We start from the raw sequence: 14,136 nt of genomic DNA, 5'->3' as shown, positions 1-14,136 counted from the left end.
TTGCTGGAGCTATCCTCTTCGCAGTAACGGCCACCTCGTCCGCTTTCCCAGCCTGGTCTGTGCTACTTGGTACACTTGCTCCAAGCTCCTCGGTAAGAGGCTCGAGGCGCGGGAGGCTCCTTGCTCCGCCGTGCCCAGGGGGTCCCTCTCTCTTGTGCATATTGCTCCGGCTTTTGATATAATTGCCGGCCTGTGCCATTACGAGCTCTCTTGTGGTCTTGAGCTGCCTGACTCAACCTGTCGATACGACTCATACATACCAAAGCTTCCAGACAAACCTCACCACCGATTTCCAACGCATTTCTTGCTCGTGCGCCATCAGATAGATCACAATGGGCAACCGACCACCAATGCCGTTTCGCGCCCCTACACGCAAGACACGGCCTCCGACTGCTACCGTGGCCCGCGTCATCGACAAGAATCCCACTACCAAGGCAGACCTGTTTGTACGTTCAAACACTCCATTGCGCTGTCATCTTCTCCAATATTATAAAGAGACATGGACACTCTGGCTAACAGTTGCTCGTCCTCCTTGCAGCGCCTCTTTGCCAGGCTCCCCGCGGAGCTTCGCCTACAGATCTGGGAGGCCAGTATTCCCGGCCCTCGTCTCGTGTCCATCCGGTGCGGCAGCAACATGTCGTTCGTGTCCAAGCCCAGCCCGGACATCCCCCAGGAAGGCTGCACGTCGCCAGCGCCAGCCCCGGCCAACCTCCACGCCTGCTCCGAGTCTCGCGTTGAGGCTCTCAAGGCATATCGCCCCATGTTCGGCTTCTTCCGCAAGCCCGGTCACGTCTGGTTCAACCCCGATGTCGACATCATGTACTTTGGCCCCCGCGAGGGCTTCATGGCTGCAGACTCGCAATTCCACACCTGCATGTCGCTGTGCGATCCCGAAGAGCTCGCCAGCGTCCGCCGCCTGGCCATCAACGACGCCTTGTTCTGGATCGGGCCCTCGTACAACTGCATGACGGCTGCCAGCCTCACCCTGGAGATGCTGAGGCAGGTTGCCCTGCGCATGCCGGGCGTGCAGGAGCTCATCTTTGTGCCCTGGGAGGAAAAGGTGCGGCCTGACGAGGCCCTCGCGATCGAGCGCATCAGATGGCAGATCCACGCGGCATTGCAGGCCATCCCACGGATGGTTCCAGCGTGGCAGCCGCCTCCGTGGAAGATTGTTCGCTTGAGTCAGCTGCCCGGCCCGACTGGCTGAGCCACGTCTTGTGCTGGATGAAGTCAAGCACACAAGGCAGTTAATGTGTTAAAGCGGATTGGAAGCGATACGGCGACGCACATATTTGTATATTTACGCCCGATATGTCACGATGCGTGAAGGAATTTTGAGCACGACATTTACAACCTCCTCGAATGGTCACGACACCAATTTCTTGGCTTCATGCGTCCAGCTCGGATATACAGCGATATCAATATGGAGCATTGAGCGAGACGGACGGGCATCCTCAGCCCGATATGTATCCTGTTTTGCAAAGAGGCAGTTCTCGGAACATGGTACTACCTTGGGTGCGATAGGACCCAAAGACAAACGCAAAAGAGCACTCGATGCTGTGGAGAGGCTCACGATATCAGGAGAAGGGATGGATACTCCATGACGACGAGCCTTGGAGAGCACTGAACTCCGTTAAAGGCCACTTGGCAGATTCAACACACGAGCTCTGTTTCACATATTGCAACGACGATCCAGGGGAGCCGTGCGTCATGGCTAGATGCCGTACCGTGGCAAATTGAATGGAGGCTTTGCGATCCAAGTTCAAAGGAGCAATATGAGAATCATAGTAATACTTATCAAAGGAAGACCGGTTCAAAGTTCGAATTCCAGGACTTCACATGAGAAACATAGTAATAGTAATCAAAGAGACAGACCGTGCTTGGTCATATAAAAAACTGTGACGCTGATCTAACTTGCTTTAAGAAAGTCGTGCAACACGAATCAACTCCAACATGTGGTATATCTTGTACAATGACCCTCAATAATATCCATATCCGTATCCGTATCCGTATCCATAGCCATGCATGTCTGAAGCAATTCCCCAGGTCAAACCAGAACAACAAACAACATCTCATTGAATCATAGAGTCATCCCTCCCCGTCAAGTCAATAAACGACACATCGCTCCACCTCGTAACCCCCGATCCCGCGCCGCGGCTCCGCAACAACCGGGCTTCTCGCGCAATTCTTTCCTCGTACTCTTCTGCCTCGACCTCTATCTCGTCAAAGAAGCCCGGTCTCGAGGCGCTGGGGACAATCAACTTTTTCGTTGCGGCCGTGGGCTCGTGATGTCTTTCTCGCTGCAGCGAAAGGGAAGTGGTGTTGAGGATGGGGCGGGATGATGATGATGATGCTGCTGAGTGTGGTACATGAGATGTGGCATACTCGTCGTGTGTGCTGCTGCATGCCTCCATGAAAAGATCTTCGTGCCTAGAGGTTGATTTGTATCCCCTTTCTTCGGTACGGTTGGATGGTCCTGGGCGAGTCGTTCCCGCTCGAGAAGAATTTTGCGTAAATGTGTCCATGGACAGCTGCTTGAGCTTTGCCGCTCCCTGTGATGTTTTGGAAACGGATGCCGTCTTTGCCCTTGCTTTGTGTATCGACGAAGAAGATGATGAACCAGCACCAGATCTGCCCTCTTCGCTCCTCACCCGCGCCGAAGCAGCATTCGCCGCAAGAATGGACCGTATAGACTTTGGCATCCCCGCGGTTGCACCTCTACCTGCCTCGGTAAGAGCTGTACCTGGCGGCGCTGGCATAGGGCGTGATACCGGCGACGCGTCGGCACCGGCAGGGCTGGACGAAATGACGATAGCTTCGAAACTTCCTGCATCGTCATGACGTCTAGGTGAGTCTGGTGAGCTGGTTACTGTCCAACCGTCCAAGCCTGGAGGTGCGGCGGGCGTGAGATGCTTACTAGGCTGCCGTAGAGAGGGGGGCGTTTGCGGCCGGCGCAGCTGTTGGGTCGGTGGGGGGAGAGGAGGGAGGGACGTGTCTTCTGAATCGTGGAGGTTAGTCGTGTTGCCGACCGCGTTGGCGTTGACCTCTATGGTGTCATTGTCCGTGTCGGATGTGTCGCTGCCGATGGCTTTATTCTTGGACTTGACGGCCTTGGTGACGCGGACAAAGTTGTCGAGAGTGCTGTTGGGGACCGTGTCCGCTTTCGTTGCCTTGGACGATGCCTTCTTTGATGGTTTCCGTTTGGTCTTTGCCTGTGTGCCTTCTTCCCAAGCCTGAACGGACTTTGGTGCAAATCTCCTCGCCACCTCCTCCAGAACCCATGTCAGCTCCGGTTGTGTAATGTCAAACACCTTTGCACTGCCCTGGGCATCCTCGACATTATCGGGCGCGGTATACTCTTCATCGCTATTGAGAGCCAGGCCGCTTCGAGCATATGCAATCTCCTCCTCCACCTCGTTCGATATGTCAATGGGCACGATTTCTTCGGGAACGTACGCCAGCCGCAGCTCGGGCGCGCCGTCTGTGCTGAAATGGGTTCGACGACCCGTTACCTTCTTGACCAAGGAGTCTCCGTCGATGGCGGCTTGATGCATCCGGTGTACAAAGAGGCCCTCGCTGAGCACACGGATGAACTTGATTGCACCAATGCGAAAGTCCCAGTTGAACGTCTCCCTTGCAAACTCCCGTAGGCCCTCTAGCTGAATCTCCCGCGTTTCGCTCAGCCTCTGCCTGACTGCTTCCAGTGTGGATTCGGGTGACACCACCGGATGTGTGTAATATCGAAGCGCCTCGATATTGGGAAAGTCTTCTGGAATCACCAGAGCCTTGTGGCGAGTGCGAAAGAACTTGCTTTCGTTCGTCTGCAGCTCATGCGTCAGCGACGCTTTCCACTTGCGCAGCCCTTCTGCGTCCGAGACTCGGAGCCGACACAGCGATTTCCCAAACCCTGCCTTGGCAGCCTCGCATGCCACTTTTGGTCCACAGCCTGGCACTCCCTCGGGAATGTAGTCGCCGCCACTCATAAGGGCTACCAGCACCATCCCCTCTCGATCCAGACCCAGATTGGCCATGTTCATCTCCTCGACGTCGTACATGGATACGTGTGTTGGCTTCCCGGCCTTTCCCTCGGCCGACCAGTTGCGCAGCGTCCGCGTGCACCCAAACATTATCGTGTCCACGTCTTCGCTCAGCACCGCATCGACAATGCCGTTTCGCTGCAGAAGGGCACACTCGGCCTCGGCCTCGCCCGGCGCATCGTGGACGACGAAGCCAAAGAGCCGGATGAGCCTCTTGGCGTGGGCCGCCGCGAATCCATCGCCTCTGCCTGAGCGCTTGTTTCGCTTGAATTTCGGTTTGCGAGGGCCGTCGAAGACGAATATGGGCTGGATGGGCGTGCCGAGAAGACGGACGAGTCGGTAGAAGAGAGTTCGGATGGCGGGGTTGGTGCCGCCTATGGAACAGGCAAGTTAGATGCGGATTCGGGGGAGACCTGGTCTCGCAAGGCTTTTTGAAAGCTTACCGCGGGCTGCTTGGTTCTGGAACTGCCAGATGGCAATGTCAATGGCGAGACGATACGGCCGGTTGTGCTGCGCAAAGCTGTCCGAGGCGAGCTTGGACAGTGAGACTCTCTTGCCCGGGCCTAGCTCTCGATAGATGCTGCAGCGCGTGAGCCTTGTATCAGCCGATACTGGGGGATTTGAAGAGAGATAAGAGAGAGAAAAGGCGACAGAAGTGAATAGCAACTCACCCTTTGATCCCCATTGATGCGCTCTAGCAGTTCCAGCCCGACCCTCGTCCAAGGGCTGGGAAGAAGGTGATGGTCAAGGTGATGTTTACTCGTCGAAACCGTGACGACAGGGCCAAAGAAAACAACGGCTAGGCAGGGGTGGCTTATCGATATCGGCGGATCGGCGCTACCAGATCCCGCCCATTCTCATACTATATACTAGTACTAGTACTAGTCACAGTAGGTAAGAGAGAGGCAAGTTGAAGTGAAGTGACATTTCAGGCGTCGTGATTCGCTCATAAACACCAAAAGGAGGCATCAACAACTGCAACCCTCGTGGTCCAGATTGCCTGAAGCTGCACCAAGACGCCCTCACCTCAAAGCCACACGGAAACTGGAACAGCCTTGAAAAGAACCCCCGCCGCTACAGCGCCTGCAACTGGCCATGTCGGGCTCCGGCACAGGCCCGACTCTCGCTCATCGCAGCGTCGCCAGCATCCGCTCAGCCCCAACGATCCAGGAGTCGGGCACAGCGCCGCACACGCCTCCCCGCACAATCTCCGCCACCTACGGGTCGCCAGCCACCATCAGGGCCGACGACGACTTCCTCATCATCCAGATCGGGTCGCGGTTCGTGCGCGCCGGCTTCGCGGGCGACAACCAGCCCAAGGCGGTGCTGACGTGCGGGCCGAGGGACCAGCGGCGGGCGGGCGACTTTAGGGACTGGCAGCAGGGGAGAGGAGATGGGCCGGATCTGCGGGCGGGGGAGAGGGAGTATGAGATTTGGAGGTGGGATCTGAGGGAGGTTGACTTGGGGCTGGTGTACGACAAGCTGGATCGGTTGCTGAGGGATGCGTTTGGGAGGTAAGTTTGAAGGCTTTTGGTGGGGGGGAGCTACTTTGCTGGGAGGACGTGCCCGTGTTGTGTTGACACTGGCATCAGGTGTTTGCTGATTGACTCTCGGCCGAGGAGAGCTGGCCTTGTGCTTGACTCTGGGGTGCCGCTGCCAATCCTGTCCACGGTCCTGAATCTCCTGTTCAAGGGCTTTCAGACACCCATCATCTCCCTCATGTCCACGGCAACAATGTCCATAGTGGCAGCTGGCGTCCGCTCAGGCCTGGTCATCGACATGGGATGGGCCGAGACGGTAGTTACCAGCGTCTATGAGTATCGGGAAGTCAAGTGCACGCGCAGCGTAAGAGGAGGCAGGTATCTTAACCGGGAACTCTACAAGCTTCTCCGGAAAATCGTGACGGACAAGGAAGAAGACGAAGAAGGGAAACGCGCCGTCAGCTTCGCCGAGTGCGAGGACATCATGTGTCGGCTAATGTGGTGTCGACCGCTGGCAGACAAGTCGACGCAGAAACAACCGCAGCGTCAATCACAGCAGCTGGATACGGTGGAGGAGCAGGATGAGTCGGAAGCCGAGCCCGAGAGACCTGAGCATTCACGGCATAAGAGCGTCGCGAGCATCCCGCTGAGGTCTACCGATCCGCCACGGACGATTGAGCTGTCATTCGACAAGATTGCCGACGTGTGCGACGATACATTCTTTGACCCATCGGTGGCACCGACGACATTTGACGACGAGGATTACCCTGTGCATTTGCTCATCTACCGCCATCTGCTGCAGCTACCCATGGACGTGAGGGCAGTCTGCATGCCTCGCATCATCTTCACAGGCGGCTGCTCAAGCATTCTGGGCATCAAGGAGCGAATCATGGACGAAGTAACAGGCATCGTCAAAAGAAAGGGATGGGCCAATGTCTCTGGCAAGCACGTGGAGGAATCTCGAAACAGCCAATTCTCCGACAGGAGAGCGAGCATCGCCCGGTCGGTCAGCTCAACAGCTACAGCGTCCGACCTCGGAGAGGAACAAGAGTCGTCCCGGCCGAGCTCGATAGCCACGCAATCGGACGTGGGAGATCCCATCGAAGCAAAGGTCGCGCGCCATCGGCCACAGCTCACTCAGATGCAGGGCGAATTCCGCACTCTCCATTCTCTCGGGCCGTGGGCAGGAGCAAGCTTGGTTTCGCAGCTCAAGATCCCCGCCATGGCTACGGTAGACCGCGAGCTGTGGCTGCAGCAGGGGGTCTATGGGGCGTCGCGGCCAAACGAAATCGACGTCAAGGCACAGCAGCGCCAAAGTATGGGCGCCGGAGGCTTCATTCGTGGCAGCGGGGGCCATCACACCAACTGGACACTGGGAACATGGGGCAACGTATGAAGCCGTTTCTTCAGAAACGGAGTCTTTACACCACAGCCGCAAAATCGACGAGGCTGGAGTGACTCTGCTTATAATTTCAGCCGACACGAATGAGTGCTCCAGTTGCGAGATGGCCAAAAAATAGGGGCTTCGCTTCGGAACCTACCGGCGTATGATGGATCGAGGGGCGACAAGATAGGGATATGCTATATGACCTTGTTTCTTCGGGTCCGTCTAATGACATGACCTACAGCTTCTAAACGGCTACCATAGAATAGACTGGCGCACGCTTTGAAGTCTCAGCCCAAGATTATGTTGGACTCGTTATTCTTCCGTGCCCTTGTGAAGTCTCGAAGGAGGCAGACGCAGCGATAGCGCGGTTTGGACGATATCGTGACCTCGAACAATTCAATAGCCATGCGCCAAGGCGGCGTCGTCAACAGCGCTTCTGAATTACTTGGAACACGATATGGTGCTCTTGACAAGATCTCTGCGAATGAGATGCCTCAGCCCGGTTATAACTTCATTCATACTGCCGGAAACGAAAGACTCATTAGCATCATCTTGGTCGTTCAGCGGCCCTCCCCCAGAATCCAGAAGCTTAAAATCGGCGGGCCCAGAGCGCTAAAAAAGGAGCTGAGACAGGGTCATATCTCTGGAGAAGCCGTGTTGTGACGCGGGGATCCAGACGTGCGTCACATGTGAGGGGGACTGCTAAGAAGAGCCTGTACGAGTCATGACGATGGGGGGGAACTCGCCGTCGCAAAAAGAACAGACCAGTTGGCGGTTCTGAAGATAGTCCATCGCGAAGCAACGCCATCCTATCGGCACCTGTCCGACAAAACTCTCAAGGGCGAAAAGAGGCGTATATATAAAGCTTTGGAGCTAGGTTAGGAGCCGGGGAAGAAGTTGGCTGCTTGTTGAAAAGGAAACCATCGAACGCCACCGGAGAAAATATGGAACAGAAAACGAACCGGGTAGTCATTTCCACGAATTGCTTCTCGCGGTGGCTTCTTGGAAACGTCTGAAGGAGCGGCTAAACGTTCTGTATTAGCGGTGGCTTCGTGAGCAGAAGAACCGAGGTGGTGGATCTGAGAAGGGCGCAGATGAATGGTGCCCAAGCGGGATGGAGGTAACCCGGGGATGAGGCGTGATGTTGACGCCACAGAGCTCTAGAGGGCGAATCAGAGAGATCCCGGGCCTCTCCCCAGAAAGTTCGGGAGGATGGATTCTGGGGAAGAACCCCACGTTTTCCGTTTGGTACGGTAAACTTCAACGGCAACGGGCCTCCTCCAGCTTTTCGGGTTTGTTTGTTTTCCCCCACCCAAGCAAGCCCCCCTTTCGATCGCGTGTACTAGCTCCCAAGTTCCCCGACCTTTTCGCCCCCCACAGATGCTCGGCAGCGGTAGTGATGCTCGGTAGGTCGTGGTGAGGAGAAGGAGGGGGATATCCGCAGTGAGTCTTGCGGTTCCCGTGATATAAAACAAGGGTGCTGGCCCCTTCCGAGCAGCAAAACTGCGGCCTTCGCTCTCGATGCTCTGCTGGTCTTCCTTCCCGTGTAGCGGCATTGCACCCAGCGTAGACAGACGAGATCATGGCCACCGAATCCAGCGAAGCCGCCTATCGCCCACCTTCCCCCGTCAAGGAGCTGGGCGATGTCGAACATGTCGAGAAGGATCTCAAGACGGTTGTGGCTGCGGTCACTGACCAGCCGGTGCACGAGATGTACCTGGAGGCCATGGAGCGGTACCCCAACGACGATGCCATCGACCAAGCTGAAGAAAAGCGACTGCTGCGCAAGCTGGACATGCGCATCTTGCCCTTGCTAGGCATCTGCTACTTCTTTTATGTAAGCTTTTCCTGATGACGAGTGTGGTTGATGATGGGCTCAGAGGATTTGACCGTGGCCTAGTACGTCGACAAAACCACCCTCTCATATGCTGCAATCTTCGGCATCAAGGACGACCTGGAGCTCGTGGGAGACGACTACTCGTGGCTCTCCAGTAGCTTCTACTTTGGGTGGCTCATCTGGGCCATTCCCTCCAATCTGCTCATGCAACGCAGCCCCCCTGCGTATTATCTCGCCTTCAACATCTTCATGTGGGGAGCCCTGCTCATGTGCCAGGCCGCGGTGAAGAATCTCGGAGGGCTGCTTGCGCTGCGTGTTCTATCGGGGGCGTTTGAAGCCATTGCCGACCCGGCTTTCATGCTCATCACGTCCATGTACTACACGAGAGCGGAGCAGCCCACGCGGATTTCGGCGTGGTATGCTTTCAATGGCATTGGCGTTGCGGGCGGTGGCCTCATTGGTAAGTTTGTTTGCTGCTCCGGTGCAATGTTTCTTTGGGAGTAGTACTTATTCTCTCTGTTGGAGAATGCTGTTGAACATGCGGACCCGTTGCTAATGTGCTTGATGGCCGCAGGATACGGCATCGGCCAGATCAAGGGCGCGCTGCCCTCCTGGCGGTACGAGTTCATCATCGTCGGTGCTTTTTGCGCGGCTTGGGGCATCTGCCTCTTCCTCTGCCTCCCCAACTCTCCGCGAACCATCTGGGGCTTCTCCCGCGACGAGAAGCTGCTCATGATTGCCCGCATGAGGCGCAACCAGACAGGCGTGGAGCAGAACAAGATCAACTGGAAGCAGATTAAGGAGGCATACCTGGACTACAAGACTTGGCTCTTCACCCTGCTCGGTTTCACGGCCAACATTCCCAACGGTGGCATCTCCAACTTTTCCACTCTCGTCATCAAGGGACTCAACTTTGACACGTTGGATACGGCCCTGTTGGGCATTCCGCAGGGTGTGTTGGTGGTGATTTGGATCGGGTTGGGTGCCCTGGCAAACAGGTTCATGCCACACAACTGCCGAACCATTGTCTGCGCGCTCTTTATGCTGCCGACTATTGCGGGCGCGCTTGGATTCCTGCTTGCTCCCAAGGATGCATATGTGGGAAGGCTGATATGCTTGTAAGTCGACTTGCTATCCCTTTGGCCCCCCCTCCCTTAAGCAGATCTACGCAGGTTTGCGTCTTTTGCTGTCAGCCACTGACTAACGTGTGTATCCGAACAGTTACCTGACCGGCTCATACCAAGCCTCCTTTGTCATTTCGCTGTCCCTCATCACGTCCAACACTGGTGGCCAGTCCAAGAAGATGATCGTCTCAGGCATGATTTGGTTCGGTGCTTGCATCGGCAACATCGCCGGCCCCTTCTTCTACAAGGCCAACCAGGCTCCTTCATACCACCTGGGCATCGGCTCTCTCCTCGTTGCCAACTGCCTGGAGCTCGCGCTGTTCTTCGTCTTCCGATACGCCTTTATCTGGGAGAACAAGCGCAAGGAGAAGCTCCGAGCAGAGTTGCAGGAGCGTGGGGAGCTAATTGCGGGCGAACTGAACGCCACGGCATTTGTGGACCTGACGGACAAGGAGAACCCGAACTTTGTGTATGTTTATTGATGATGCGAGGGATTCGCAGACGATTGCTGTCCACGCCGACATGCCTGTATGCTTAGCCTATGATGATTTCCCAGATGTAATGAATTGTTTCGAATATTCTTCGTATTCTGAATTCCGTTTTGTATGGCAGGGGAGCCCAGCATAAGCACACTACCCATGATGGCATGAGGATGTGGCGGGCAGCAGGACTCGGTTAAGAACGTCTTTCGCAAAGCATTCGAGACATTGAATTGGAAGATCATAAGTGTTGAAGCGGTGCCGAATTCTGGAACAAGACTCCCCATGCACCTTCATGCATGTAGCGTACGGTTGCTGGAGCTAAACCATGAAGCTACTCTGCATTCGCAGAACGGCACGTCGCTTTCACGTTTCCCTTGTTCTTATGTTTCCTTGTCAATGTCGTGGCGGGATCCCGCATGGCAGCCCTGCATGGCGGCGGGCAATTCCGGTCCGAATCAGCAGCACAGGGTTCAATTGTCGTGGCAGGCCCTGCTGACGGATTGGCAAAGTATGTACATGTATGTATGATGCGCATGGAATCAGCCGTGGCTCGCTAGGGGGGGACCGAGAGGAAAGTGTGCTTCTGGCCGACGGGGGACGAGGCGCAGGGGAAATCATCCCACCGGCTCCTCATATTCGCCCTTACCAACCGTGTGAAGCAAAATGTCCGAGAGCTAGTAGTACTAGATGCCGTCGACTAGAGCAGAATAGTCCATCCGATGGTGATGTGTGATGTTCGCTGTGCCGCATTCGGTAGCTGTTGATGGAGGAAGCCGAGTTTGGAACAGTTGTGGCGATGTGTCGAGTTGAGAGGCATTCATTGTATGCCAGATCAGCGGCAGTGGCACCCTGCCACGAGTGTCCTATTAGTATGGCTTGGTTGAGATCGTGTAGAACAATGTCGGCCTTCGACTCTGGTAGATGCGATATACCGGAGAGACTTGACATGGAGGACCTTCTAGCGCAAACGAGGGAAGCAATAGAGAATGGCTGTAGACCCGGTGCTTATAGTAAAGAATGATACTTGAGGAGCTTCAAGTCTGGCTGATACTTGGGCAGAGGCGATCAGGGGACCGTCGTTGATCCTTTGAGTTGTTCAAATTCGCTGGCCAAGCGTTGGCGAACATAGGAAGCCATGGAATGCCGCTTGTGAGCGACCTGAAGATCACTATGCCATACCTGTCGAGCTGGATCTGGATTGCTAGGTAGTACCTATTGAAGCATCAGCCTGCCACCAGTTTGATTGCTTGTACAAGTACGCACATAGTCGAGCTTGGAAATGCTCCTTGACAGGAGCTGCAACTCCGCGCCGGATGAGAATGGCACAGCACGGACTCTTGCAGGTTGTTGAATTCTGCGAATGGTCCAAGCTGTCGGGTTTTCGCTGACGGACCAAGCTCGTGTAGGATGAGCGAGACAGCTGCTGATGACCCAGGATCCTTAGTACGCGCCCTAGCTCGCCCACAGAAAGTACTATATGAGCAGGGCTGTAAGACCTCGAACTGGGGAGTCCATGGTTTGTTAGCAAAAGGCACCTGGCACAATTGCATGGAGCAATTACTACTCTCACTCACTTGCACCTCGATGCGTGTCCATGTACGAGGTAACCAAGCAAGCTGGCCCTCGGACATGCCTGGCTCTCTTGTTCCAGCTTGACGCCCGGTGGCTGTCAGCTGCAGAAGTGTGGGCATGTTGGTAAGCCCGGTGCCCTGTTCCCGGTTCTGCAGATGCGGTGCTGCTAGTATTTGGTGATGCGTGCAGGGGGGGTAGCAAACCAAAGTGCTAAGGTGCTGGCTGCATCTAACCATGCGGGAGCTAATTGCGCATCAGCACTGCGGCTCGGATGGAGCATGTCGGCTGCGGCGATCCTCTTGTTGTGCATCGTCGGCGACAAAGAGACGGGCACAAGTTCGCTTGGTGGTGTAGCTGGCGGTACTCGTCTGAGGAGAGAGCGCCATTGTCGATGTAATAGTAGGATGACGGTGGTTGAAGGGCGGGTCGCAGGTGCATTTACTGGGGAGAGAGACGAGGCTGCGGTCCAAGAAGACGCCGAGCATGGAACCCTAACCTACCCTGTCAAGTCCCGACCCGGCCGCGGCAAGCCCACAAAGTGGCGCAACTCATCCGCCAGAGATGCGCCGCTAGCTAGGTAGCTAGGTACTTGAGCCCACCAGAAAGCGACCAGAACGCTGGAACTGGCCGTCGCCGCGCCGCTAGAATCAGCATTATCTCAACTGCTCTTCAGCCTGCTGGACTATCAATCAATCATCAAGGCGTTCCATCACCTACCATCAGTTGATTCCTTCCTTTCTGCTTTCTCGAGAGACTCCAAACATCAGACGGGCTGAGTGACGAGCCAGTCTCCAGTCCTTCGTTCAATGCTCGGTGTTCAGGTTCCAGGCCTGGCTCCAGCAATCCAGGCAAGGCCAGGCCAGGCTCCCTTGTTGCGGCTTCGCGGATCACAGCCGTAGGCGAACGTGCTGCTGCCAGGCCCAGGCAACCAGGGCCGGGGACTGGATTGCCTCGCCGAGAGGCTGTCCTGAGCAACAACCCGGAAGCATCCATCTGATCCATGGACGGCCATCAATCCATCCATCGGTGATCACAGCAAGCCGTCCGCTCGATGCTGAAGCCCTGGCACGCACGTCGCTAGCGTCACAGCTCTAGCGCTCTAGCGCCCTGCAAGGCCCCCGTCCGTGGCGCGCTCCGGGCCCTCCCAGCCCGCTGAACCCGCTGAGGCGCCAGCGCCCATGGAGCCCGACCAGCCCGCTGTGCCGCATCTTGATCCTCCACAGAACTGGACCCGTCCAGCAGGCCCACACTGGAAATGATCGAGTAACGGCCTCAGTCCTCTCGACTGTTCTGTTCTTTGACACTTCACTCACCTCAGCCGACCTCTGCTTGACTGCTTCCATCCAAATGTTGCGTCTCGACTCACAGGCCTGTACGTGAGACGAGCGCCGTCGAGGGTCTCGTTTTGTTGCAGACGTCTGGTTCTGGTTGGCCATCTTTCTCCCATTGTTCTCCTCTCCTCTCTTGGCTCTCCTCTTGTTGTTTTTTATTCCCTCCGCTTCATCTGGGTTTGCTCTGGGCTCTGGGACGTGAAAGGCGTCTTCAACACGAAGGCAAATTCATCAGTCAAGTCAACCCCCACCTCCGCGCCGTGCTGCAGTCACTCGTTCTCCCGGCTTGTATTCGCTTCAAGTTGCCACTCGTTTTCCCTTCCCTTTGCTTCACTCGCTTAATGTTGACGGGGCGTGCAATCACTCGTTTCTCGCTGATCCGACCTCGACGTATACGCCTGTGTTTGGATCTCGGTACTTGTGCCATGCTTCTCTAAACCATCGTTTTCAAGTCGGCGGCCCGAAGCAACCACATCACCGCCCATCTTGCGGCTCCGCAACAGCCATAGCGTACACGCCGGCCGATGGCGCCCCAGAAGAGAAGAGGACGGAGGTCGGCGCGCCGTACTGCTAGAGGGCCACAGTCTGCCTCTCGTCACAATTCATGCAGTGGTGATGGCGGGAGCGACGACTCCCCCTCCGATATGATACAATTGGAGGGCGTCGGACAGGATAAGGAAGAAAGATGCGAGGGCAGTGGTGCTGAGCAAGTAGACGACGAGGACGACTACGAAGTAGCCTCTCTTTACCCAGCCAGCCAGCTTGCCGACGGCGCAAGGAGCACCTACAGATCAGGAGGTGGTCATTTTGTGACAGGAGATCCGCGGGCGATGGCTTCGGACTTGTAAGTGGCCATTGCGCCTCTGACCCCAATCACACACCATC

General features: G+C 56.1%; 4 protein-coding genes across 4 annotated transcripts; 3 read left to right on the top strand and 1 right to left on the bottom strand.

Annotated features, from left to right (window-relative positions):
* Positions 1-499: 499 nt before the first annotated feature.
* Positions 500-1,207, top strand: TRIREDRAFT_80096 (uncharacterized protein; the record flags this gene model as incomplete). The annotated part of the gene is made up of 1 exon (XM_006967434.1): positions 500-1,207. One exon carries the CDS (start codon positions 500-502, stop codon positions 1,205-1,207), a length of 708 nt encoding a protein of 235 aa, XP_006967496.1.
* An 865-nt stretch (positions 1,208-2,072) lies between these two features.
* Positions 2,073-4,616, bottom strand: TRIREDRAFT_65768 (uncharacterized protein; the record flags this gene model as incomplete). Its single annotated transcript, XM_006967330.1, has 4 exons — positions 2,073-2,590; positions 2,627-3,044; positions 3,108-4,411; positions 4,481-4,616. Coding segments are annotated over 4 exons (2,376 nt in total), but the record flags the coding sequence as incomplete, so codon positions are not given.
* Positions 4,617-5,132: 516 nt separating this feature from the next.
* TRIREDRAFT_65832 (ro-7-like protein) lies at positions 5,133-6,914 on the top strand (the record flags this gene model as incomplete). Its single annotated transcript, XM_006967433.1, has 2 exons — positions 5,133-5,551; positions 5,630-6,914. 2 exons carry the CDS (start codon positions 5,133-5,135, stop codon positions 6,912-6,914), a joined length of 1,704 nt encoding a protein of 567 aa, XP_006967495.1.
* Positions 6,915-8,616: 1,702 nt separating this feature from the next.
* On the top strand, positions 8,617-10,348 carry TRIREDRAFT_65915 (uncharacterized protein; the record flags this gene model as incomplete). Its single annotated transcript, XM_006967432.1, has 4 exons — positions 8,617-8,742; positions 8,806-9,202; positions 9,317-9,860; positions 9,964-10,348. The coding sequence occupies 4 exons, from the start codon at positions 8,617-8,619 to the stop codon at positions 10,346-10,348; spliced, it is 1,452 nt and encodes a 483-aa protein (XP_006967494.1).
* Positions 10,349-14,136: the final 3,788 nt, after the last annotated feature.

This window comes from Trichoderma reesei (genome assembly GCF_000167675.1).
Source record: "Trichoderma reesei QM6a unplaced genomic scaffold TRIREscaffold_17, whole genome shotgun sequence".
Taxonomy (NCBI): Eukaryota; Fungi; Ascomycota; class Sordariomycetes; order Hypocreales; family Hypocreaceae; genus Trichoderma; species Trichoderma reesei.
The sequence above is the reverse complement of the archived record's forward strand: the minus strand, read 5'-3'. Positions and strand labels throughout refer to the sequence as shown.